General features: G+C 44.2%; 2 protein-coding genes across 2 annotated transcripts; both read right to left on the reverse strand.

Moving 5' to 3' along the window:
* Positions 1–1,819: 1,819 nt before the first annotated feature.
* LOC139657893 (serine/threonine-protein phosphatase 2B catalytic subunit gamma isoform-like) lies at positions 1,820–13,114 on the reverse strand (the record flags this gene model as incomplete). Its single annotated transcript, XM_071535880.1, has 4 exons — positions 12,902–13,114; positions 7,833–8,030; positions 6,084–6,208; positions 1,820–1,931 (listed from the first exon to the last, which is right to left on the reverse strand). Coding segments are annotated over exons 1-4 (502 nt in total), but the record flags the coding sequence as incomplete, so codon positions are not given.
* A 1,760-nt stretch (positions 13,115–14,874) lies between these two features.
* On the reverse strand, positions 14,875–27,590 carry vps37ba (VPS37B subunit of ESCRT-I a). Its single transcript, XM_071535891.1, has 4 exons — positions 27,432–27,590; positions 22,768–22,939; positions 18,644–18,726; positions 14,875–17,814 (listed from the first exon to the last, which is right to left on the reverse strand). Exons 1-4 carry the CDS (start codon positions 27,534–27,536, stop codon positions 17,317–17,319), a joined length of 858 nt encoding a protein of 285 aa, XP_071391992.1. The 5' UTR covers positions 27,537–27,590; the 3' UTR covers positions 14,875–17,316.
* Positions 27,591–27,676: the final 86 nt, after the last annotated feature.

Genomic DNA, 27,676 nt, shown 5'->3' on the forward strand with positions numbered 1-27,676 from the left:
TTCATGAAATCCACCATTTCCCTGATATGGTCAGAAATGAAAATATTTTTTTTACCTTTGACATTTAACCTTTTTTTTTTTTTTTTTAGGACATTCCATACCATTTATATATGTTGCCTGGTAATCTCTTGGATAAATCCATAATGTGAAGTTACATAGAACCCAGCCAATAAATAAGCTTGTGTGCAACAAAATCAATGATCAAAAATTCTTCCAGAAGCAGGGCAACCAAATAACATATATGGTCTACAACACTGCTGGAGAAAAATGCACTGCAAAAATACATTCCTAGGAAGTTTTCTTTTATCCTTCACCATATATCAGCTGTTAGCTCTGCTTAAAGCAAACAGCTTTTATCTGCCCAATTAGTTAAAGCACATGCTAATGAGTGCTTTTGTGCTTTCCGTATAAACTAATTACACTTAAATATCTCTCTATACAGTACTACCCCCCCCCCCCCCCCCCCCCAGCGACCACCACTCAAACCTCTGAAGGGGGGTGGGGTAGGGGGAAGGGGTAGGGGGAGTATTTAGTGACAGAGATCTATTCGCAACTGGTGAGCTTGTCTCTGCTGTCTGCCAAAGTGGCTTTGTTTCTCTGAGTTTGCATACTAATGCTTCCACACCTGTGCAGCTGCTTGACACATGCACACAAACACACACACACACACACACACACACACACTCTCAACTGTCACTGATTCAAATCAATGAGTGTGTGTAACTGTCTGAAAAACATCAACAGCATGCCTGGCTGCTCTCCATGCTCCAGCTGTTCACCGTCTGCAACATGAAAAGGAGAAGGCTTCGTCTCTCTGCGTAGTCTCTGATGCCGATGCACTGCCACATCTTGTGACAGGCCTTCCTGATCCTGCAGACACTTTTCCTGACGAAGGCGTCCTGCTTGTGGGACGCTAGTCACTCCGTCACGGGGCGCAAGAGCTGCGTACGTCACAGAGTTCCAGTACATTCACTGTGACATCCATGGCATGTAACTCAATTGCCATCACCGAAATTTCTCGGAGTCTACACACAAATGCAATATTCATTTTATAATTTTGTAATTTGAACGTCCCCAGTGTTGTTTGACACTTACAAAAAAACAGAAGGGAAGGAAGGAAACCCACAAAAATCCACAAATTCACTAGCCACTTTTACTATTTTAGTAGGGTTTAGAACCAAACCGGCAGTCCAAATGATGGTTCATTACGATCAACAAGTCTATTCATTTCTATAGAGCTGAGCGACCAGGGAAACTCGGCCGATGTGTGGACGCTCAACAAGCTTGTCGGCCTAGAAAAGCTGGCAATGGCCGAACTTCTGACGGTCATCAGCCATAAACAGCCAATCAGATTTCCGCACTTCCTTGTTTTCCCTACCGATGTGATTTCATTTCATAAACTATAGTTCCTCCTAGCAAGTGCAAAACATGAGAAGTTGACTGCAGCCATCCAAAGCGTCCCAGTCTCTACAACTTTTAGTTGAATGACTGCAGGAATAAACATCTCAAAAATGATGCTTGGAGAACGGCTGCATCCATCGTTTTGATAAATGCTACCTAATTAGCGCTCGCTAGCTAGCTCTGTTAACTCATCAATATAGGATGTAACGTTATGACAGACAATACCAAAACAGCAAAAAATACATGATTTGCCTGTTCCAAACTTTGTAGCTACACCACTACAGAGATGCTATCGGACAGGGTTTGACCAACTTACCAGCCACAGCCAAAGTCTCGCAGCATGTGGCTAGTGGCTGCTGGTAATTTCCCACCCTATTAGACTGTCCTTCATATGGCTGGGCGGAGACATTGCACTTACATTCCTGTTTGAAGGTGAAGTACTCTGTTAGGTGCCGGCACTCGTGGTTCCCTCGCAGGAGGAAGAGTGTGGAGGGGTGGTTGATCTTGAGCGACCAGAGGTAGAGAACACACTGGGAGGACAGACAGGGGAAAGACAGAAGGTGGGAAGAAGAGAGGAGAAGGAAGAGTCAGCGATGTGTGCTAACAAATGTGCAAACCTTGAAACCCTTAGCTTTGAAGGTGCTCACGTAATTCGAGGGTGCTTGGTGAATGAAAGCACTGTATTGAAGTTATTCTACCATTGTGCTACTTCTAAGTTTTGAGAGACGCATGATGTGAACTTCAGACACACTAAAACGCACTAAAAAGAAAGTGCATACTGAGACTCATCTCATCCAAAAAGCAACAGGTCGTTTTCCCCAGGCCATGTTAGACGCCAGATTCAATCAAAACTAATTTATCCCCAAAATGCTTTGAAGCCAAATCTAAATGGAATCTGGGGCCGTATTTAATGTGTGACGACGACACTATGAAAAGCGGGCCAGCATTTACAATCCAAATGAACTTGCTTCCTCTTCGGGGCTCAGACGAGGCACTGCTCATTAGTCGACACTTGCCACTCTCAGCCCACTCTTTTACATTAACATGCACCAACTGTGGTCTGCCATTAAGTCCTGAGAACAGGATGCCAAGGTAACCGCAGCCAGCAGGTGTGCGTTCACGTAAAAGACAATGTACAAAAAAAAAAAAGAAAAAAAAAAAGTGTGGGGGCGACAGGACTACCTTGTCTTATTCCCCTCCGTAGTTGGGAGGGATACTGAGCTGTGAAGTGCAGGTAAATGTGTGGAGGGGCTGTCGGCGTGACTGGATCTCTTATGTGCGGAGGCGGTGAAGGGGACGTGGCTTGGAGTGGCTGGGAGCTGACATGGGTTTTAATGAGGAGAGTGCTCTGCTCTCTTTTAGCCAGCCGCTCTGCCTTAGAGCCTGGAGTGGGGGAGGCAGACAATGGGAAATGGCGCGGAGCTTTGTGTGGCAGACATGAGTGCTGGCTAGTTTCACCTCAACCCCAAACAGACACACAGACACACACACACACTGCTCAGCCTCTTCAGCCTGTGCTTGGTGTGTGTAGGGGCTAGACGGGGGTTAGGAGGGTTAGTCCACAGGAGCACTCTCCTGGATCAAAGAGAGATGGCTAAGTAGACGGAGAAGAGCTTAGAGAATGAAATGGATTGCTCACATGCACTGAATTTAGACTATGGCAAATTGCTGGCCTGCAAAGGGAATGCGCTACTTTGAGAGGCTAAAGTCAATCTTTACGTTACCAAGGTAACCACATCCCGAGATCCATTTTCCTATATCCGTCCTTTGTGTTATTCAAGCGAGCTCTGTGGCCTTCATATGAGATGCAGGGTTTTTTTTTTGGTAATGCTTCACATCACCAAATCAAACAGCTGCTCCCTCTTTTGGGTGGGTAAAAGGAATGGCCCCTGCATTTGGCCAACTATCCCACACCATAGTATGACTATCATCATGACTTCTTCTAGTACAAAACACATAACAGATGGGCATCAGGGTGAATGGCCCTTCAGCACTGGCTGTGCACAGATCCCCCTGATCTTTCATCAAGAGCACTAAACGCAGAGAGAGAATCGTTTGAAACAGAATAACTAAGGCACCCAGCATCACTCAGCATACTGTATCATTCCCCATGCTGTTTCACTCCCCCTTTTCATCTGTGACATTTCACCCACCTCTATGTACTGCCATGTGCCCATCAAAGCCCCCAGAACCAACAGACTGATCAATATGTCATAGCATATTGCCTCGATGACTCTTACATACACTCCCACTCCACATTTGTCAGTGTCTGCACCAACATGGTGAATAAAACCATCCTTAGTTTGTGCTTCTCCGTTAGAAATCTACCTGAAAGCATTGCACTGATTTAGGCCTCTCTCTTCAGGTTGTTCCAAAAAATTCATTAACTACTCTACAATAGATGAATCAGGCCTGCCTACATAACAAGGGCAATGAAACCACAAGGACATGTTGTAAGTTACTGCCTGTTGCATTGAATCACAGTGTTTTAAAATGCTAATTCTGCAACCATAACAACCATTCACAGGACAACAGTAAAAAGCCTCGTGCTCCACAGTGATGTTGAGTGCTGAAATCAGATCAGGAACAATTTGAGTTTGATGTGCAGCTTTTGGTCAGGAGGGCACCAAAGCCAAATGATGATGGTTTTGAACCACACTGATGCTGATTCATATCCATAAAAGGCAGACACTGTTTAGGATGCCTCTCATTGTGAGTCAGAGTGAATGACAGTGAGAGTTATAGTTCACACTCCTTACAGCAGGGTACCCAATCATTTTACTAATCTAGAACCATGACTATTCCATGACATCTGGCACAATTTTCTGTCAGCATTGATGCTGAAGTAAAGTTAAATAACATTATCTCACAATAAGTTATGGAGCATTGCTTTTCTTTTTTCAACTGACTAGCTGATTTGAATGACCTATGTCTTGTTTTAGACACTACAGCTGTCAGCTGAGACTTATGTAATGAGCAAATTTGTTATTTGGGTTTTTAATTCTCCTCCAATGTGAATAGATCTACTGTAGTACTAGCCAAGTTTGATGTTTAACACTTAATTGGTTCCTAAAGTGATTAGGAATAAATTGCATGACATTTCAAAACCTCTCTCTACTTGTATCCTTTTCTTTTCATATCCTTTTGAAGCCTGAGAAAAAAAAAATCATTTAAAATTCCATGACATTTCCTGTTTTTGTCTTGACTGTGGGAGCCTTGTTATCAGCTGGGCTACTCTCTGAATCTAGTACCAGGCCAATGTTAGTGTAGACCAGGCCAGAGAGGGTCAAACAACAGAGATACATCATTCCAGAGACTCAGTAGTCTTGGTATAGGGCTTGGGCTTGATAGCAGCAATAGCTGCAGAGGTACTATCAGTAAAATGCTGGGGATTGCTCTGTGGCTGGCACTGTAGAAGCAGGGTTTTGGAGGTTTTGGAGGAGTAGGGTGTGCCTTCAGTTTGGCGAGGTTGTAAATTGTAAGTAAAACTGCAGACAGCAGGCCCTTGAAGAAGAAAACACATAGAGGCAGATGGTTTAGTGAGAGGCTGGCAGGTCAGAAACCAAGGGCGAGCATTGGCACGGTACCCAAGTTTTGACTTCGATACCAATATTAAGTTTAGGCTAATATCTAAAAATTCAATACTACTACGATACCACAGCAAACAAGAAAAAGACTTGGTGGCCTGTCTGATGGTGTTGAATGTTTTCAGCTGTTTGACATCGACTGCTGCAGTTCATTGTCAAGAAGCAGACTGCTGCTGTGTCTATACCAATCCTTCTTGTATTTTTAAGCACTGCAATCTGCAAGTTTGCACCATCTGCAGGTGTCACTGAAATGGAATTTCTTGCAGAACTCATTGGGTGAAAGTGGACTGATCTCAAACTTTTGCAACAGTGTTGAAGTAGTATTAAAATTTCAGTTATCATGACATTACCACAGGTCACCATCTTAAGAGACAATCAGCATGAGACACGCCACTATCCCAATTTAGTACAGCGTAGTCTACATCACATCAACTCCTTTTAATCCAAGTCGAAAATATGGGCCCTAATTCACATACACTGCTCTGAGACACAAGCGGCTAGTCAGACTCTAAAAACATATCAAGATGGCAGTTAACATTATGGTCTGACCATATGATGTAAGAGCCGTTTTAACTTGGCCCTAAGCCAATTGAAGAAGTGACATAAAGCCAACAGAGTGGTGGTGTCCCTGAGAGCTAGGGATAAAGACAGAGACGGCTAATCAACCCACACCACACCAATACAGCAAGACAATAACAATAACAGGCTGAATATGGACCTCTATCATGCCAACTAGTGAAACCATATCAAGACAACCAGTGAAAACCCCACTCTAAGAAAACTTTGCCTATACATGTAGAGGGAAGACAAAAAAAAAAGGAAAAACAACACTCCAGCAGGGACACACTTAATCTCAGACTGTACATTCCCATCCAACCCACCTAGTTTTAGATTACCTGTGAACCAAATCTAAACATCTAGTTTGTATACATGTTGGTGTGTAACATATTTAGCTGTCTTCACTGTGACCATAGCGCAAAATGATGAATGAAAAGAACTCCTAACTTCACTATAGCACACAAATGGGTTTTATGTGACTATAGGACAAATCTGAACACATCGGACGAAATGAAAGAGAAACCCCGCCCCTCTCACCTCAATACTGAAGTATCCTCGATCTACGTAGTCACCGAGGAAGAGATACCGTGTGTTACTGGGTGACCCTCCCACTTCGAACAGCTTCATAAGGTCAAAGAATTGTCCATGGACATCGCCGCATACTGAGGAAAGACAAATACAAGGCTGTTTAATGCTCGACAGCAACAACACACCATAATGGCATTTAAAAATTCATTGGTTATCATCACAGTACTTGCGTAATAGTTTTTACAGGCAAAATTTTGGAACTAATTTGTGTGCATCTTGCTCGACAAATGTGACTTGATGCAAATTCCAAAAATTGTTTCTTACACTCAACTTTGGAGGAAAAGGAAAACATCAAGCCATCTGTTGTTTTTACAGTGCTTAGAGAAGTGCTTTTAAATTTCACACCTCCATCATCTTTTTCTTTTTTTTATGCTAAATGACTGAATGGTTGAGGCAAACATTTGAAATGGTACTGAAACCAGGGGAGCCGAGTGAATTGGCAATCACCAGCTTTGAGTGAGGAGAAACCCAGGAGTGGAAGATTATAGTTTGCTGAGGAATGGTTTGATGTGAGCGTGCTGGATTGAGTGTGATGGACTGAGGTGCCCCCAGGCCATGCGTAGGACAGTTAAGAGGAAGTGGATAGCTTTCAAGAGCGTTGAGTGGACTCTGACAGCCTGCAACGTCCTTGTATCTGGCACTTGAGTGGGTATACGCCAGCTGTCAACATACAGAAACACTGGTGCCATGGAATAATGCCCAGGCCAGTGCTGCGTTTACTCTCTGTCCAAGACACCATCTACGCCTTCAGATTCAAATATTCATTCTGCAACCAATAGTCACTGTGCTCCTGTACTTTATTAACTCAATAATCATGTCATGGACTGAATTGATCCACTGTATACTGCTTTGCAAGTCAGGGTTTAGAGTGGAAGCACTGCACTTTTCTGTTTGCAGAGTCACCCTGCAGGGATTTATTCTTTTCCAGACCTAAGTTTCTTGACTTGATTTCAAGACTTTTTTTTTTTTTTTTAGATGTTCCAATATGATGTATGTGACAACTAGGCCATATCACTCCATAGCTGAGGATCATTCTACAAAACACAAATATCACTATATGTGAAATGACAGTGGGTCTTGTACAGCTACAAATAATGTGCCGTCGTATGTGAATTGGTAGTGAACAATAATATTTCTACATACTTACATTACACTTACAGACAATTATACTTCCAAAACATTATTTTTTGTGTGATACTCTACTACTCTATTGCTCTAAGACAGTGGTTCTCAAACTTTTTCACGTCAAGGACCCCTAAACTGACACAAATTAGACCACGTACCCCCATTTGATAGGATTTTGTCCCAGGGTCCCCCGTCTGATAAGATTTTTGCTTTTAGATGTTTTATTAAAGAAAGTGTATGAAACCCATGACCAAAATAGTCATACATTCTGTCATTGTGTTACTTATGGATGGAATTATAGTGAAAATAAATGATTCCCCTTTTTGCTGGGGACCCCCTGGAACCCCCTCAAGGACCCCTGGGGGTCCCCGGACCCCACTTTGAGAACCACTGCTCTAAGACACTTCAGCAGGGTGTATATCTGCTGTCATGGGGGGCTTGAACCCAGGACTTCCAGTTGAAGGATGGCCTCCCTCTTCACTACGTCACCCTGCTGACCAAGACCTGAAAACTCTGAGGTGTCCGGACCCGTGCACAATATTACAGGGTCTTGCCTGGCATCTGCAAGCCTACCTGTTATGGGCGCCTCCACCTCCAGCATGCACTTCTCCTGTCGGAGGATGTTGGCCCCGTCGTTGATGATCTTGAGGGCCACGTCCTCCTCCACCCGGCCCTCCTTGACGAGGTGGTTGCGGAGCAGCTCCGCGTTGGGCTTCCCATCTTCGAAAAGCTCTTTTACGGTGAGCTTCTGCTGCGGAGGGTACGGCACGGCTGTCGGAGGAAAAGGTCAACAGCACCTATTAGGCTAACCCAATTACGGCTAATTATGATTCCTGAATTGCGACTAATTTTTTCATTAGCATTTCCTCTCCTGGCGGGGTGGGTTCAATTGGCATGCCAATCTGTAAACAGCTTGTTCGACTGGAAAACATCTGCATATGCGAGAAGAATTGAGATAAAAATGCATCCGTGAAAGAAAAGATCAAAACACGGCATGTAGAATTTCAGACCAGTAATATGTGAGGAAATATGCCAGCAGAATGAGAAGTGGAGTGGGAGTGACGCGCTGCATCTCAAACCGCATTCCCTCAAGTCGTTATCACGAGAGGTGACATTTGCTTTGGCTGAGCCAAGATGAAGTTATGGGCACAGGAGGAAGGAGGCGTACACCGATATGATAACGCCATGCAAGGGATACATAGGACAGTCGGCAAGAAGTCCCCTCACCTCATTTCAACCCCCCCCCTCCCTTAGTAATCTCCTCCACACCGCCTCCACAATCCTTTTAGCATCACCGCAAAAGGTCGATGCTTTCAAGGCTGTGAACAATGCACTCCATGATCAAAACGCAGTCAAGCGTAACAGCTAAAATTGCATAAGTTATCACTGTCTAAAGGGGATGCATTACACCCAACAGTGGGACAGTAGAGCATTCAGCACCTTAGCTTACTGTGTGAATAAAGCACACTGACCGATAATCTCTACTCATAAAAGAGGAAGACGGTGTGTTCCAATACAAACTCACCAAGACGTAAGGAGGAAAAGATTATTTAATGCATGCCTCCTATTAGGTTGGTCAGCAGCGGCCAGACAGCCAAACGCAACAGTAATGGAGCAAACGCAGCGTCAACTGCAAAAAAAAAAAAAAAAAAAAGAGGCTAGATTCCAGCTTTGCGGCAAGCTGTTTGCTGTGCTGATTAGCGAGGCAGCGCTGCAGCGCTGGCAGCAGCTTCATCAGTTCATAAAACTCCAGGAGGAGATAGCTGGGGACTAAGCTGCACTTGTTCAAAACAATAGTGGAATCTGGTCCAAGCCCTCTCACTTCCAGGGCCCTGCAAGGTAAAAGGGATTACCGCTAGTCCGCCTAATAACAGGCCAGGCGCTTCTACTGGCAGTCAAATACAACGCACAACAAAGTGGGATAGATTATGGCACCAATTAAGCATGTTGTAAAGCTAGCCAGGTCATTTTTTTCTAGGCTGTTTGCATGTTGAAGCAATAAATAGAGAAATGCAGAATAATGTGAGTATTTTAAATGACTGCATCTGTACGGCATACAAACAGCGAGCGTGAAAACCAACAGATTGTGTAGCAAGCCCCTTTGAGTGTAATGATTGTTTCGCCCTGGATTATTGATGCCATCAAATTCCTCCACGGTTCAATCTAGGATACCCGGTGCCCTAAAATGCCAGATAAAAAGGCTCTATCTACCGGTGGAGATCAGGAGCACTTGAGTGATAAGCGCCGCTAGTGGCAATGAACAAGAAAAAGGAGAGAGTGGCATTCTGAGAAAGCTGTCAAACCCACACAGGCCAAATCAAAGCGCACTATGAAAAAAAAAAGCGTTAATAAGCTTTAGTGTGGGTGTGTTTGCTAATCAGTGATGTGGTGCCTGAGTGCAGAGGAAGCCTAATGTATTTCTTACTCGGTATTGCAGCCATCACAGAGTTTGGACTTAAGGCACATTTGAAAAGGATTGATTGATGTTATTATAGTTTACAAATGAGTCTGCTGAAGTGTTCGCGGTTTTGTTGGAAAATACTTTGACACGCTCTGGTAAGTGATGAGGCTGTGTATCTCTGCTGCTAGTGCAATAAAGCCAAGGTATCAGACTATTGGACTGCAGCCGGTGTTTGATTTGGTATGATGAGATGCAGGTGACTGATGTGGGTTAGGCCACAGACTATAGCCTGGCCCGCAGTGGGAAAGCTGGAGCACAAGTTGGCCAGCCTATGATCGGGGCAAGCTGTCATGCGTTGACTACTGCGGTATAAATAAACAGTAAGTGCTCCCGGGCCTATGAGGCACGGCCGCGAAGCAAACCGTAAGCTGAGGTACGAGCCTTAAGAACAGATTAGGTAAAGCCTCTATTAGCTGGGGCTTCCAGATTCTGGGGCTGTTTATTTAAAAGCCTGGTCACACCGAAGGCAGAGCGGGCTCCGTGAAAACACGGTGGCACAGAGAGGGGTACGTCACGGGCAGGAGGGTACCAGGCCAGGAAACTTTTCATGCAACGCCCATGACAGTGGACTCCAACGTTCAACAGCCATGTTGGCTGCTTTAACTGACAAACTGCTTTTCACAGCAGAAAACAACTGAAAGACACAGACCAAAATTTACCAGCATTTGTCTGGTGACTGGTGGTATTTTCCCACAATGGAAAAAGCTAATGACTTAAAGAACTGAAAACTCATCCTCACTGGCCAGGGCAGATCCAGATCCCCAAAAAACCACAGTAATTCTGGGTCCGTTCAAGGCTGTATCAGTGGTCTGTTCAAATATAGACACATATAAAGCTTTGGCTGACAGTAACCTATAGCTTTACTGAGTTTAAACAGCCCACACTGTGCATTGACAGACAACAACAGTGTAGCCTTCACTCCAGACAAGGTGAGGTGAGGCCAGACATATTTCCAATAGATAACCCGACGATGAAAAATGTCTTGTTCAAAATAATACGCTGCCACCGCCCTGAGACCGGGCTCTTATTTGAGATTGGCCTAATTAGCATTAATGTTTGATGGACTCTACGTAACGACAGACACGCATTGGGCCGATGCGGCGCTGCACCAACACCCACACTGTCTGGCATGACAACAAACAACCCAAAGAAACAAAGACAGTACTATCTACCATCCTGCCCACTGAGGATAATGTTTTGGACGGTGATACGAGCCAGCGTCTAGAATCTGTTCTCTATTGTATCAAAATCGACACAATGGGGAGGGATTGAATTACAAAGATGCGGCTGGGCGGAGATGAATGGAGCGGACTGTCGCTGGATGAATCATGAAGTCCTCTTCAGATTGCCCTAATTATCAGCGAATGTATTACTCTCCCAAACTAAATGGCCAGGCCCTGGGCTCATTGGTCGTCTCTGTCAGTCAATCATGTGAGGCAGCGGCGTACATTCCCCACTGGCCTCTGCCTGTTTTTATTTCAGACACACAGGCTCAGCATGCATACATGGCAGGAATCCGGTTCAGTTAAGATCAAAGCTGACATCAACCCGGGTTGCATCAGTGGGGAAGCTTTGAATATGGTCAAAAACCATGTCAAAATGTAACCAGGCCAAGGTCTTTCTTTTCAGTGAGTACACCTACCCGGTTATATTCTAGCCCAAGGAGAAAACTTCGGATCAAATGACCAAGTGATTGAGCCACCAGGTCATCCACAATAGTCAGCAGTGAATGAGCTTAACTGTTGACTTGCATAACCGGAGCAGCATTAGCCTTAGGTAGTCTACCAGTTAAGCCCTCTTACCCTCTGGAAACAACACTGTTGCTCCCTGGCTGAACCCAGGTTCAACTGATATGGATTCTGAAGACCAATTTGATACCCATATTTTTGGATTGAAGATGCCTTTTAGTGATATTTTATGCTGATATTCAGTGTCGTTAAATCTGACAAGTTTTCATGCATTTTCAGAAAATCCAGTGTTTCCCCCAGAATTGTATTCTTGTCAGGGTGGAAAAACCTCTGAAACAGCATTTAGACCATGGGACACTAAAACTCTCAGTTGAAACCCAGGATAATAGCAACAACAATAATAATATATTCATGCATACTTGTGCGGAATCCAATCAAATGTCTTATCAGAATCAATTCAGGTTAAGGACTTCCCACAGACAGCCAGTGTAGTATTGATCAATTCTAGAATAAATATGCAATCAAATAAACTTTATCATATCAGAGGTGGACAACGCTGACTGGCTGATATCTAATTTATAATATAAAACCAATGTCAGCAAGCCAATATATCGGTCTAACCCTAGTGCAGACCCCTCTTTACCTCACTCTAGATCTCTCGCCCGCGCTCTCCTTCCCTGTCACTTTCCTATTCTCTCTCTCCATCATGCGGCTGGCCATGTTGGGAACATCACTGGGGAGAGATTCTTTCCACAATTAACTCACCCTCTCCCCACTGGCTCACACTTCAGCATTCCAGTCCCCTGGCAGGACACTCTCCCAGTACCCTCGCAGACAGAGAGGGGGGGTGGGGTGTGGGGGGGTGTGGGCTGTTGGCAGAAAGCGGTGGTGGGTGGGGGGTGAGGGTCTCCCTTGGGAGCTGCCTCAGACTTGGCTTGGCAAGTCCAGTCATGGGGCAGACACAACTAATGATGTCCCAGTCTGTCCAATGAGCCACAACAACCCCAGTGTGCAGGAATCCGCCTTGTCAAAACCTCACCGGACACCAATACAGGAGCATTTCTCACTTCTGATTTCTGATGTATAGTGGCGTTCAGTGAGTCCGTGGACATCAGGCTAGACCATCCTGAATAATCGCAGTGGCACTTCCCTGATTCACCTCTATTCACAGACAGACACCTGAGCATCTCCCGGCAAGAGTGAATAATGTGGGAGCTGCTATGTTTTTGTCTCTGCTAGACTGATTCCACAAAACTGACACTACAGCTTTCGTCACACATTGCCAATGGCCTCATTTCCATAAAGACACGATAGTAACACCACAACTCAAACACTGCATTTAGCCCATACATTTGATAAGTGACATGCAAGGAGATGAGACAAAGTTAACGTTATTTCAAAAGCTACAGGTGGTTTCCAGTCCATACGTTAACACTGTCAAAGTGGAAATAATGCGCGTGCCGCGTGCAGGTAACATTTAAGAAAACACTCACCTTTTATCAGCCGCTCTGTTGTGGACTGTTTCTCTTGTTTATCTTTGTCTTTATCCTTCCCTGACATGTTTGCTTCGTCTGAAGGCTAATTTCGGGGTTGAAATCTTGTACAGCTGTCTTGCTGGCTAGCCTGATGACAAGCTAGCACATCAGTTTGGCCGACAGCTCCGTCTTGCCGTTTTAATCTTGGTCGGAGTCGGAGACACGAGTTTTTTTTTTCCCTCTTTCCAAACTAAGAGACAGTAAGGATAGCTAGCGAGAGAGCTAGCTCCTGCTGTGGTTTGATGGGCAAGCTAGCTAGCTTGCAGCAACATTAACGCTGGCGAATAATGATGAAGAACAAATCAAAGTGGTAGTAAAAAAAAAATGCAAAAATCTAATAATAATAGCAAGAGCCAACAGCCTGCTGGGTAGTGGTTGCCAGGTGCAGCAAAGACCTGGATATTACCCAGTGGGAGGCTAACGTTAGCAGCTAATCCGATTTCCTTACTCTTTTTAGCTAGTTAGCCGGCTAACATGTTAACGTTGGCAAGTCAGCAGACTGGCAAACGACAGCAACCAAAAGCTGATGTCTCATCTTCTATTTGCAGCCCGTTTCCATGTGAAAATCTACAACAGCACGTAAAGCCGCGTTTTTAGTTAGTTTGTGTAGATACCGGGAGTCTTTCCAAACTGCAGACAGCGTCTTGACCGTATCCTCCTCCTCGGATTAAACTCTAATCTGACAGTGAGGCGCAGCGGCGGATTTCCTACAACATGGTGGAGCCGATGTGACGTGACTATGGAAACGTAACACGTGTAGACCGACCAGGGTGCATTCACAACAACAAGCGGTTCTACAGTTGTAACCAACTCCTGTCTAATGCTGCCTTCAAGTCCTGTCGGAAATATCGTAATTGCGAGATGAGCGCATATGAACGAGGCAACAAAGGAACAAGTTGATACTTTTTTCACGTTCTAGAGGCATTTTTTGAATTTCCAATTGCACTTCAGCCAAAACTCTTTAAATTCTCTGAATATTGTTTGATTACTTAGACTTGTTGGTGACGTCAGAATTCAGGCCAAGTCGTATTTGCCAGCTGTAAACTGAGGTGAACCGAGGTAAACGGTATTTTCTAGTAGGAAGCTCTATCTACCGTCCTTCCCATGGGACTTGAATGCAGCATTACATGAGTAAAGTACCGAGGTGCATTCAGAACCACAAGTCGTTTTAAGCGTTGCTAACAAAGCCTCCGTGTACAGTCAAATTTCACAGTGAAGGAGTGAATACATCCTTTATTTAATCTCTTTTTCCAAGAGCAACTGAGAACAACAAAATCATAAAGATGAAAAAGAAAGTAGAATTTAGTCACACATTCCAGCAGTCTGCAACATACTGGGACATGTGTTATAAAAAGGAATACCAAATATCATGTGAGAAAATCATGAAAATGTGAGATTTTGCTTTACAATCACTGAGGGGGACATTCAATTCTAATTCTATTCTTATAATAACTAAAAAAAATACTAAAACTACTTTGCAGTCTGCTCCATTCATAAAGAGCATAGTACCAGAAGCAGAATTTATACATGGAGTATTTAAAACTAAGCAGTCCTGTGATCTGGTACTGTAATGACTGGATTTAACAGGCAGTAGTGGGTTGGTTGCATCGAGTTCATCCGTATCCAAAGATGTGTTTCTGGTCCAAAGCACAGATGACACATCATCAAATTGGCTCAAACTCATTTTGTGGGTTTTCACAAGACCAAGTTTGCTGATAGATTTCAATAACAAACAAGAAACACTAGATGGCAGTATTGTTTCATTTCCAACCACAAGTTGGTCAGTACAGAGATGTCACCTTTTTAAAAAAATAAAATAGAAAATAGCTATCTGCATAAGCCATTTGGAGAAATATGAGAAGTCAGGAGGAAGATGGAAAGGGAGTGGGGAAAAAAAAGCAACAGGATAAAACCAGATACAAAAACTTTAGATTTATTGAACTTGAAAATAGCCTTAAATTCCACTTAAACATTCATTATAATAAGTAAATACCTACATTACACTGAAAATATCACCAACCACATATAAAACCATGGGTACAGAGGATCAGTTCAAACAAAATAAAAAGCAGCTCAACAGCTACCAAAACAAAAGTATTAAAGAGGAACCTTCCGACTTAACACAAAGAGCAAAGCCCATGCACACGAGAATTATTCATTGTTAGTTGTTAGAAATGCTGGTTTATCGAGACATTGACGCTTTAGCTTCTGCCATTTCTGCAGGTTTGCTTGCCAACGAGTATGCTTTGCATTCGGTGGTCCTCTTCTTTGCCGTGGGGAGGGGGGGGGGGGGGGCAAATTATCACCATGATATGAAACGAACATCTTGGAGCCCTGTTATTTCACCGATATTAAGAAAACAAAATTAAAAAAAAAAAAAAAAAAAACATGCACATATCTTCCAAGCCACCCCGAGCAAACCTCCATATGATGTAGAAAGGATGGAAGAGTAGCACAAGCACCAGTAGGCACACAGCCTGAGGAGATGTCTCTTGTCTCTCTGGCACACGTTCAACAGCGCTCCGTTCTGGCCTTCGGCTCCTACTGAAAAAAAAAAAAGCAAAGGCCTGACAGACTGACGGTCAGACGAATGCTTCTTCTAACTTCTGGCGTTGCATCAAATCAGTCGCAGGAGAAGAAGACCTTTTGAAGGGGGGGGGGGGGGGGGGTTACGGCGTCTAGAGCTGTCAGGCCAAGTCAGCGGGCCGTACACAGAGAAACACGGAGTAGTCAGCAGGATGTGATCAACGTCAGTTCAAGTGTAGGCACTCACGGCTCTTCAACAGTGCACAGCGACAGCAGTCGGGAAGAAAAAAAAATAAAAAAAATAAGTGAATCGGTTATCGCACCAGAAAAGAGTTTCCTCCCAAAGCCAGGTTGACCTTGCGAGTTCCTTTTTTTTTTTTTTTGTTTGTTTGTGTAAGGTTTTTTGTTTGTTTGTTTGTTTTGTGAGATCTGGCTTGCATGTTTACAAAAGAGTTGTTTCAGCTCAACGTCGCTAACATGAAAAGTATGCCGCCCGTCCGCGTGCGGCTTGCACAACCGCCGTAGATAGCTTCCTCACAAGTAGATATGATGGGGAAACGCGGTCGATTATCTCACTAAATGTTGCATTTACATAGAAAAGAAAACCAAAAAAAAAAGACTGTAGCAAAAGACACTGAACAGGGAGTGACATGGGGAGTCTTTGGTGCTCAGTCAATGTGACAGGAAATTGAACAGATCCAAATTTATGACATCCAGACAGTTGTTGGCATAATTTTCAATCCCAACTGAGGATGTGAAAGACAATAGACGTCGTAAGGAGCGTTGCATTACAACATGAACACATGGAGAACAACACAGAGAAGAAATGTACTGTATGGCTATACATAAATCCTTCATTTTAGGCGAGGCTCTAAAGGCCTAGTTTTGCGTTACAATAACTTAGGAGTGTTTAACACCACTAGCCCTCTCCTTCAACACCTCTTCCACTTAACCATCTGCCCTGAGAGGGACCGGATAGAACCATCGGCCATCTTGAACTAGGCAGGTCTGCACACTCTTTAGACACATCCACGCATTGAAGAAGAGATACACTAACCAAAGCCCTTCTGTACACAGAACAATGTTAATCAGTCTATCCTGGCAATTATTAACGTAACTCCATTAGTACTCTATAGTAAAATGTTACTGAAATTCAAATATTTCTATGTACCTTGTGGATTTTCTTTTAATCAAAAACAGCAGAGATGCAGTTTTGCCTGAACATAATGTGGAAAATGATATTTCCATCAAAACTGCACAGTAATTAAGGTCTCTCTTTGCTTGCATATAGTTTAGCAGTCAATTACTAAGCTGCAGCAGGAAAATAGAAAATGACTAATTCAACCCCTTTTGGAATGACTCTAATCTTCCTTAAAAACAACAGCATAGTCGGATAAACATGACTGGAGGGAAGTGAGAGACTGAAGACTAATGGGCATGCAGAGCTGAGGGCGCTGCCTGAAGACGAAAAGTGCAGATAAATGGCGAGTCCCAGGCCGATGACCCATAGACTGACGCTTGTTTCACTACAGCCTGCTGTAAGCCCTTCCACTGAAGGGATCCAGGCCTGCAGAGTCAAGACCGGTCTAGTCACGTCCTTTTTGTGGGGAGTGTTGACGGGAGTGTTGTAGAGAGGTGAGCACAAATCCACAGAGATTATTGAAGATCCGTTTCAGCTGAACGTGACCAGACCAGCCGGTGTGGGTCCGCCTTCTTGTACTGCGATTGGTCAAAATCCAAGAAGGCCGACGACATGGAAGATAGTTCCCAGAGGAGTTCCAGTAGTGAAAAGTCCACAACACACACTGCGTCCTCTGAGTGGCAACTGATTTTTTTTTTTTTTTTTTTTACTGCATGATGAAGCCGGGCTGCGGGGTCATACGAGGCGGGGGCCTCTGGGGCAGAGCCGGGGGGTACTGAGATAGGAAGGGGTTGGAGTAGCCGGAGGTGACGTTGGGGAAGTGCTGGCCCGCTCTGGGAGGAATGGGAGGGTACGGAGCTGCCGCGTAGAAGACGGGAGGCTGGGAGGGGGCAGCTGGAGCTGGGTTTAGAGGCGGGACCGGCTGGGACGGAGGCGGCGGGGGTTTCCTCCTGGGCTGAGCGAGGGGGGAGGAGCCGCTGCCGGCCTCGGTGAGGAGGGAGGATGAAGGTCTGGCTGCCGCCGACACGTCCTGAGATCGGGAGGTGGACACCGGCATCTGGGGGAGCCGCTGGCCCTTCAGCACCATCTCCTGCAGCTTCTCGATCTTCACCCTCCTCAGGTGGGCCAGCTTCCTCTGGCTGTGGTAGGCGTCGATGAACGTATCCAGGGTCACGTCGCCGTCCAGGAACGAGTCAGCCATGTTCTGTGGACAGGCGTAAAGAGAATTGGGGCAGATTTAGAGAAAGCACAGAGAACCCCCTTCTGATTCTGATTTAAACACCAAGTTGGGAGCCAACACGAGTCATGAAGATGGAAATAACAGACTGATGTTCAGGGAAGATCACAGAAAAACATAAAGCCAGCCGGCTGGATGAAACAAATTCGACAGAGTAAAAGGAACTTGTTTTTGAGGAAAACACAAGGGTGTGACGTCTATGGAAAGAGTTTACATTTAAAACACAAAAAGTTAACATTTAAACTCAAGCTCTTATGCTGCATTCACGCCATATGGGAATAACCGTTGGAGCAACTTGACGGCTCAACTTGATGCAACACCTTGGAAGTCTTCACACCGTTTGAACCCATCAAGATGCCATGATTGAAGTTTTTTGAAGACAGTTTCCTTGTTGGTGACGCCAAAATCAGGGTAAGAGAAATCAGGGTTTCATTGTCAAACCAAGTAGTTCCTATGCAGCATTTCCCATTTGACGTGAATACAGCATTATCCAAAGCCACTTATGAATGAGCAACTTAGGGGGGGGGGTGGGGGTCAGTGTCTTGCTCAAGAACACTTTGACAGGACATGGAGCCGTTGCGGGGATCGAACCTGTGACCTTTAAGTTATATGACGGTATGTCTAACCACTGCTCCACCCTGCCGCCCCCATGTCATCCAACAAGAGAGACCAACATTTAAATAATGAAGCATCTGTTGACATAAACGACAGGAAAGACAGGTATATGAATTACTGACTCATGTCACCAGGGGGATACGTGAGGTCATCCATGGAAAGACAGCAGTAAAATGTTTACCTCGGTCTCCTCTTCTATCTTGGCTCCCTCTGCCTGCAGTAGGGCCAGCAAAGTGTCCAGGGAGGTGTTTCCTGACTTGTGGTCTGTGAACAAGAAAGAAGAACAACACAAATGCTATTATTCTGGGGAGAGCCACACCTCAATCAAGCAAAGAAGCACCAAGTGTTTTTGGCAATCAGGCTCTGATCAACACTGTACCAAGGAATTGGGAGCAGACACACCTATGCTCAGTAGTCAGTGTGCTGTGGTGCTTTTGAGATGATGCAAACATCACACTACTAAGCAAATGCCTGGACATATGTGAAATTGGTTACAGTCCATTCAAAACGGTAAGGCTGGGGTCACACTTAATGAAGTTAATTTATTTATGCGTTAATAATGCATGCATAAACTAAACACACACAGCTTGCAGCAACACAGATGCATTACAGATTAAGTGTGATCCCATGTTTACTGTTTGTTTCCTTATCTCTGTAAAGCACTTTGGAACTTTGTTCTGAAAAGCACTATATAAATAAAGTTATTATTGTTCTTATAATCAAGGAGGTTATTTGCCAGCAAGTCAGGATATTCCTTAAACTTTTAATTAAGCTGAAATGAAGTGTGTTGGCAATAATGGGTTTAATGAGCCTGTCTCACAAAGCTGAGACGGCCTATGTGAAATCTGCCAGTCAGGGTCCTGTGACTGGCACTTCCTAACCATCATAACGTCGCTCTGTTTGCTGTGAGCTAGCAAAGGCCTCTCTGAGTCAACTGAAACTGACTTGGTGTCTCTAAGGAGGAAGCCTGTTTTGTTTGTGTTCCTGAGCAGGGCTGAAAGTCAACACCAGCTGGAGCTGGGATTACTTACACGCACACACTGGCAATACGGCCAACGGTGCATAAAGTAAGTTTGTGATCTCCGCTGTGCCATTGTCCATTCACCTACATTCCACCAGGCGTACACACAATACAGCGAGTCCTAAATTATAGGAGACACCTAATCTAGTCTAACCTGATGTGCTATTCTAGGTGTCCTCCTTCGCGTGGCAACCACGTGTACAAAAATGTACAAACTAATTTCCGCAGAACAAGTGTGTGTGAGTGTAATCTGGGTTAGGGTTGAACCGGTATCCAGGTTTTTGAAAGCAGACAGACACCAACATTTCTAGACTGAAGCTACCGGTAACTTTCAAGGATTCTGTGTTTCCTCCAGAATGTTATTCTTGTCGGGGTGGAAAAGCCTCTGAAACAACATTTACTAGAACTCTCCACTGTAACCCATACTAGTGAAATTCTGTCAGGTGGGTTAGCTGCTCCTTAAGGCAGGGTGAGGCACGTTTCACTGCAGATTTTACAGACTGTTGAGTAAAATCTTCCCACACCACACTGGAATGATTTCTCCGGTCTGACATCTGACCTAAAATAATAATAGAAGCATATTCCCTAGCTGTGATCATATCAGAAGTGGAGAACACTGACTGGCCGATATCAGATTTTTTAATTGCATCAGCCCCTCCCTCAAAGACGTCAGCATTTAACTCCCTGTTGTCCTCCTCACTGGCCAACAATACAAGACTAGTTCTAGGCAGCTCTCTGGTGTTACTGTTTGGTTATGTAAGCAACTCTCCTTCCCCACTACTGTTACCGTAAACACGACATGTTGTTACAACTTGCCTGGTTAAATAAGGGTTAAAAAAAAAAAGGTGGATGAGTGAGTGTAGGGGATTGAGAAAGGCAAGAAAGAAAGAAAAAACAGGGGCACAAAGGGCCGGCTAGACTACCTTGTCCTCCACCCTCCTCCCAGTCTGGGTCGAGATAAAAAGGGGCTTAATTTAACCAGCTTTGCCCCAGCATGACTCAAGGCATTTCACAGCTGTCTGAACCTGTGCACCCGCTCCATAGGGAATTGCCACTACACTGAATGACAAAGAGAACTACTGGCCGTTACTGGCTGTTTACTAGCCACCACCAGACCTCTCACAGCCACATCAAAGGAAATCATAGGTGCTGTTTGAAAAGAATTTTCAGGCTGCTTGTGTGACAAACAATTCAAGGACCACAGTGGGAAATGCCATGTGACTTGACGGTGCTGGTGTCCTGATTCTTAATTTAGCAATAAATTCAAATGACTCAATCATCAGGAGGAAATGGGAGGGGGAACGATCACTGGATTTGCATTGTGCCAGATTTTACTGACAGAGTGTAAATTGAATAAACCTTCAGATAGACAGGGGCTCCACTCTTGGCACAAAGCCTTTTTTTCCAGGGTGAATTCCCATTCCTTTCTGTCCAGCCCTCTCTCCCATAACAAGGCAGACTCTCAGGCATATCAGCAGCACTCCTCCACACAAAGCTGTGATTCTCTGGCTCAGCGGACAGCCTGGCGAGCCCAGAACACACAGTCTGGGCCTGGGGATCATGAGACAGCCATTTAGTAAATGAATCCGCGCCGGCCTCTGCTGTGAATCTGAGGGGGAGTTTTGGCCTGCCTGCCGGCCTTTCTCTCTCCCACCCGCCCTCCTTCCCTCCCTGCCAGTCCCATCATCCACCACTCCCTCCCACCCATCGTGGTTGTTTTACCCCGGCCTGGCCAGCAGCACAATGGCCCACTGTGGACTGCCATTCTCGGGGCGGGAGTGGTGGTGGTGGTGGCGGCGGTGGTGGTGGTGTGGGGGGGTCTAACTGTATGCAGACGAAACATGGCACACTATGTGGAGTCGGCGTGGACCGGGCCTTTCATCTGGGTCAAATGGCTGAGTTGCTCTCAGCTCGGAGCATCCCTGTCCTTCCCCAGCTGCACTACAGCAAATCCACAACTAGGACAGCTAGCGCATGGAGTGGGGGGGGGGCACTGGGTAACCTACATTTGACAAAAGCCATCTCTCGCTGTCAACAAACAAAAAACCACTGGCTGCTGCATCGGTTTAGCTACTCCTCCACCATGAGGATATCCACCAAGGCAAGGAGGGGGGTTGGAATAAAGTGCAGATTCATAGAGTAAAGGAGGCAAATATACACATAATCACCCTTCAAATTTTTTAGTAGTTATTGCCTTGCGGCTTGAAATGAATAGGCCACATCTTAAATCAGACTGACTCAGTTTGGGATATAACAGCAAAATCATGGTAAAAACAAGGCTGTTCGTGTCTCACAATGTATTCCAAATGGAAAAGTAAATCACCTTGGTTGCATAAGTGTGTACACCTTACAGTTAATATTTCATAGAAACACCTTGTGCTTTGATAACAGCTGTAAGACTATTTGGATAAGCCTCTGCAAACTTTGTTTTCAATCCAGGCCTCAAGGCAATAAAAACTAGAACACTTGAAAGGGTGTATAGACTTTGACATCCACTGTATGCATATACTGTACAGCACATAGCTTTTAAAAACAGAGGCTGGATGCCTTGCAGGCAGGAAGGCAAAGTCAAACTTTAATCAGCATAGCAGAAGCCAGGACAAAGAGTAGGGAATTGTTGGCATGCTATTTTGAGTGGGCTGCTTGGCAACCGTTGCGTCAACCAAGGTCACAAGTATCGTCACTCTGTCTTGCTCACAGACTGCAAAGCGCTGTGAAGGTGTGTCAGTGAGGAGTAATACAGCCCTCTCCGTCTTTATAAGATACTGCAGCGGGGATCTAATTCAGATCTGGAAGCTGTTCAACACTGGCAGGGATCAGTTATAGCGACTCCTGCAGCAACTTGATAGGGGCCTCTATCGATATAGCAGGCTATGGCTACTGATGGGAAATCTGGAAAACTGGTGAAACTGGTCTGATCTGTGTGTCATTTCAAAGAAGAACAGACAATGGGGTAATTTAAAAACAAGAAAACACATGACGTAACATCCTAGCTTCCCATGACGGTGACTGACTGTATGGAAAGGTTCAAAGTACACACCGTCTTTTTATGTTTTAAGGTAGGATAATCAAAGGATAATCAGAATCACTACATGTACAGGACACTGTCTTGGTAATAAAAGTATTATCATATTAGATGTTCATAACAAGCCAGGAAAGTAGACTAACCAGACTAGCCATCCTATAAAACATAATTGTATATCTTCAAAACCTCTCTTTGAGCAGAGGGACAAGGCAGGGATTCCTTATATCCCCACTGTTATTGGCGGCAGCGATATTGATACCTAGGGTGGACTTGCGGAGCTGGTAGGCCTCGAAGCTCTCCTGAAGGCAGCTGTAGCGCTTGGTGAGCTGGTCCTTCTTGTGCTCCAGCCTGGGCTGGAGGGCCAGGTTAAGCTCCGCCAGGTTCCGGTTACTGGCCAGCGTCATCTCCTTGCTCTGCTGCACCTCCTGCATCTACAACACAAAACACAGGCGAGATGCAAATGCTTAGGTGTTACTCTGGCTGTAATAAAAAGGCTCTCTCCGATGCAACTTGATATGTAGGCCAGGGACTCTGCACAGCACCACTGAACATCATTTAGGGAGGCTTTTGATGCAACTTGTCGCCTGGTAAAATAAATGAATGAATAAATAAATGAATTAATAAATAATTTTGTGTCCCTGTTGTGATTTTGGCTGGGTTTGACTGCAATGCATCATTTATAACCTGCCAATAATGTTATGCTATTTGGTTTTCTGTGTTATAGATTACCTTCTGCTTGTCCTCTCTTTTTACCTTCTGCTGCTCTGTCATTTGTTACCTCATCTGCTACTGTCATGCATATCCCATTACCTATGCATTGCAAAAAAAATCTCCATCTGACCAAGTGATTTAATCTTATTTTTACTTAAAGAGTCTTGAAGAGGCAGGTTCAGGTCAGTGTGAGGGTTTGATACATATCACTCCTCAATATCTGGACACTATCAAACTTCAGTGCACAGAAAATCATTTTCTACAAATCATACATGTTCTTTATTGAAAGGAAGAAAAAGTTGCATTATTGTGAAAATTAGATGGTAACTATGAATCTTCACACTTTTTAGCTGTGAATTTTCACATAACTCCCACAATCCTGTTGACATATTTAGAAATAACTAGGCTACTCATCATTGCCACAAATGTGCCATGGGACTGTCTACATTTGTTCTTTAAACAAGTGAAGAAAATGTACCAGTGGGGTGAGATACCTTCTTGTTCTCTATACTGTTTAACTTGCCTTACCTACCTTATTAGAAGATGCTGTCACTAGACAATTCTGCAAACAAGTAAAACTGCATTTGAAATAAGGGAAACTACCTCACACAGTTGGCAGATTTTTTTCAATTGTATAATAAGCTCAATACAAGGTTAAACCAGTTGTACAGATGGAATTGTACTGCGTCTTACTTTGTTATTTTATTTTAATCTAATCCCAATCCACTGCCCCTGAAGAGACGTTTAACCTATTGCAAGGTCATAACTGTAAATAGGAATTTGTTCTTTATTAACCTAAATAAATAAAATACAAAATAAATAAAACATGACTCCTTTCCCTTAAAGTGTGTTAGGGATATTGAAAATATGAGGGCATGTGGGTGACAACAGTAAAACATGGTAAGAACGACAAGCTACAATGAGACCAGTATCCTATATGATGAAAAAATAACTCTCCTTCCTCTCCAATGACTCATTCCACTCACACCCAGCTAAAATGTTCTTAATGCAAATATAGCAAGGAGCCTGCTGGAACATGTAGGAAAGCTCTAAAAATACACTGGTAGCGTAGGTCTTTATAATTTCTAAAAGTGGGTCTGGTCTGTGGGTTGGATTGAATGGGGAAAAACAACATTTCACACAGGAAAAGCAGCTAAATGTGCCTATTATCACTGCGCTTTGCACCGTCATATCCTGAAGTGACCAGCCTCCCATATGCAAGAGCCAATTGTCTCAGCCAGTGTGGCCCGCTGAAGAAGCAGACCTTTAAATAGCATCTATAACTGCAGGCTTGTTCTGTCAAACCAAACACATAATTGTTTGCTGGGGGAAATGCTGTCCGACACTCTGCTCTCTCTACACCAGCTACAGTAACAGACAGGAGAACACTGAACTAATCACAGGAAATGTAGGTTAAGAGCCAATCTGGGTGGACCGCAGACCTGAATTTAGGAGTGTGATAACCTACAATCAGATACAGGTTGGTGTAATGCAGGTCTGTAATGCACTCTCTTCACAAGTTCTTCTGCTTGGTAGACTGTGGCTGCACTGGGCAGTTTCCAGTTGTGAATATGTAGAACTGTAAATGTGAAGTGGAGCATGCATCCCTGCATTAACAAAGGTTTCCAAAAAAAAAAGGCAAGATGACGGTCTTCCGCTAAATCTTAACTCACTCGAAAACGTATAATGGGAAGCTTAAATGAGCCAAAACATCATTGTATTGTAAAACTAGGTCACCTCCGAATCAAGATCATCCCTGGCTTTAGCTCACTGGAAATTCAATCATAACTGGGTGTGTGTGTTAGGGTTGAAGATGAAAGCCTGTAAACTGAAGAAATTATTGTGTTCATCGCACCAAGACCTGTCTAGCAGCCCGGGCTTGCCTCATAAAAAACACAAGCCACAAACACAACAGATAAGTGCCGTGCAGCAGAGTGAGCAGCAAAGTGATATACATCTGCAGGCACGTCACATGTTTGAGCTAAAGTGGTAAAAGCGGATTTACAGTATATGATTCTAAACAAATTCAGTGACATTTTCAATATCTTCTCCAAAAGCAGATAAGCTGTCGTTTGCATTATTCAAGGCAACATGTGTGTGTGTGTCTGTGTGTCAGAGTACATTTTGCAAAATGAGAAGACGATCGCCTACAGCAAGGCATGTGTCTGTAACCGAGGGTTTGGGTTCATACACTACAGCTGTACACTCAGTGCTTCTCGTCACTCTCGGGTTTCACCCAATGAGTTATGACACCCGTTTCTTTTGTTCCCGCCCAGTGCATTATGATAAAAGAATTTTCCCAGTTCCACCTACAGCTGAGGCATGTCTGTGCTTGGCTGATTCCGGTCTTTCCTTTAATCTCATGACTAACTAAAGTCAACAACTGCAGTGTCATTGCAGTAAACAAGTCCCTCCCTCTCTGTAACCTATGGGAAGAGGAAAACGAAACCATGGAGACAATCAGACAGGGTGTGGACTAAAACAGAACTGACAGCAGCACAAAACGGTCATTGATAGCACAACAACGTCCATGCAAATCACTAATAATACCATATTGTTCCCTTCATGCTTTTGCAAGTTTGAAACAGATCCAAAACACTCTGGTTGTCTTATCGGCTCCCATGTCTTGGGACAGAGGCTCATACTGTATTTTACATTTTAGGCATTCAGCCAGCACTCTTACACAGAACAACCTTAAATTCCTAGATTACCAACAGTGTCCTCACATTATTTGTGTATGGGTTACGGTTAGAAGGGAAAAATGTAGTGTTGTTTCAAAAAGATAGGATCAGTTGCAAGTAGAGGGACGGATAGGAGAGAAGGGGACATGACGTGTTTCTTGAAGACTTTTCAGGTTACAGCAGAAAATAGGGAGTGACTGCCTTCCTGACTGGGGTGGGAAAGTCTTTCTACCACTGGGGAGCCAGCAGGGATGATTTAGCAGGAGGACATTAAAGCCTACACTGGAATTGACTATTTGGAACAAGCAGTGGCATGGGGGAAAAAAGAGAAGAGCAAATCCTGTATAAAAATCCTTCTAATCTGTTAGTATTCCCTCTTGATATACCAAATTTGTGTGTGCAGTAAAAGCATTCTAGGGACCATGTCTTGTAATCTCCCCATGCATGCACAAACTAAAGCTTATCAGCTGCTTATCATGAAGAAAAGTAATTAGAAATTGCTGGGCAAGCACTGAGCACCTGCCAAATGATATTGAATTCAAGGTTTTATGAAAAGGACCTCATGACTGACTGCACAGTGGGTACTTGCACGATTAGAGCAAGGCCACCGAGCCCCTATACGTTTCGTTGACTTATATAGAGACTCGATTCAAAATATGGCAATTTAATGTTACCCTGCTTATCGGCAAATATACACACCTCGTACAACATAACTTAAGACCTTTTCTGAATCGTCAGGGTCTTCTGGTAAATTCGGCATATACACAATCGACAAAGAAACACAAAACTTGCAATAAAATCTAGTTGTTTTTTTATTTGTTCACATTACTCGCTAACGCCCCACGGTGTCAGTTTGGTGGAGGGGAGTTGTGGGAACAGGAGGCGAACCAATCCATACAAGTTTAAATGTCATTTCAAGTGCTGCTTGGTCCTCCGAATGTATGCCGAATTGTGGAGTGGATCCTAAAATTTCAGCAAAGGTCTTAAGTCATGTTTTCCTCGGTATCTACCGTTGCCGAAAAAGGAGGCAGTATTAACCTGACCGATTTTTAAAATGGTGTTTGGCGTGGCGGTCTATTCCTACAAGAGTATCGAGGCTAGGCCATTGCTTGAGTTAATCTATTTTCTGAAAATGGCCTAGCTACCATTAGTCTATTTATTGTAGCTCTTACATATTATTGAAAAGCCGAGCTTCTGTTGTCTGCGGAGGTGAACTTCGTTGGAGCAACAATGTCGCAAACTGGGAACCCTCATGTGGTAAAACTTGAGACAATGCTGCTATGCCCCAGCTCCGTCCCAAGGTTAACGTTGCTTGTAACCCTTTGGGGCTTCAGAAAACCGTTTCAGGTCCAGTTAACGAGAGATTTTAACAAAATGACCCGTAACAGTGTGATGCGAATCAGCCATTTCCGTGCATGTAGAGAGAGCCTGTCAGGAAAGCACAACAAAGGGTTGGGGAAAAAAACAGTGACCGAAGAAAAGGAGTCAGTTGCTAACGTTAACGACTACAAAAGCGAAGGGCTTAACCTACCTCTTCCATTTCTTGGACGATTTTAGTGAGTTTTTCATCATCCTCCAGCAATTCGTTGAGCTGAGTCATCGTGTAAGCGCTAAACGTGTTGGAAAAACTAGACATTTTAGCTCTTGTTTTGTGTTTCTCCTCGTCTGTGATCCTCTCTACTCGCCTTTCAGATTGTGACAGCTGACTGAGCTTCCTTTACCGGAAGCTGAGAGGATACAGGCCCAATGTTGCCTTCAAGTGCTGTCGGAAATATT

Source organism: Centroberyx affinis, unplaced genomic scaffold (assembly GCF_046629955.1).
Source record: "Centroberyx affinis isolate AG114_WGS23_722 - 3 ecotype Tasmania unplaced genomic scaffold, CSIRO-AGI_Caff_v1 ptg000182l_1, whole genome shotgun sequence".
NCBI classification, from domain to species: Eukaryota; Metazoa; Chordata; class Actinopteri; order Beryciformes; family Berycidae; genus Centroberyx; species Centroberyx affinis.

Bases quoted from the DNA above. Each gene is read 5' to 3' on its own strand.
- vps37ba (XM_071535891.1), bottom strand. From the start codon at position 27,536: ATGTCTAGTTTTTCCAACACGTTTAGCGCTTACACGATGACTCAGCTC. The intron at 22,940-27,431 runs GTAGGTTAAGCC...TTTGTGTTGTAG, and splicing joins TCGTCCAAGAAATGGAAGAG to ATGCAGGAGGTGCAGCAGAG. The intron at 17,815-18,643 runs GTAAACATTTTA...GCCTGTCCACAG, and splicing joins AGATAGAAGAGGAGACCGAG to AACATGGCTGACTCGTTCCT.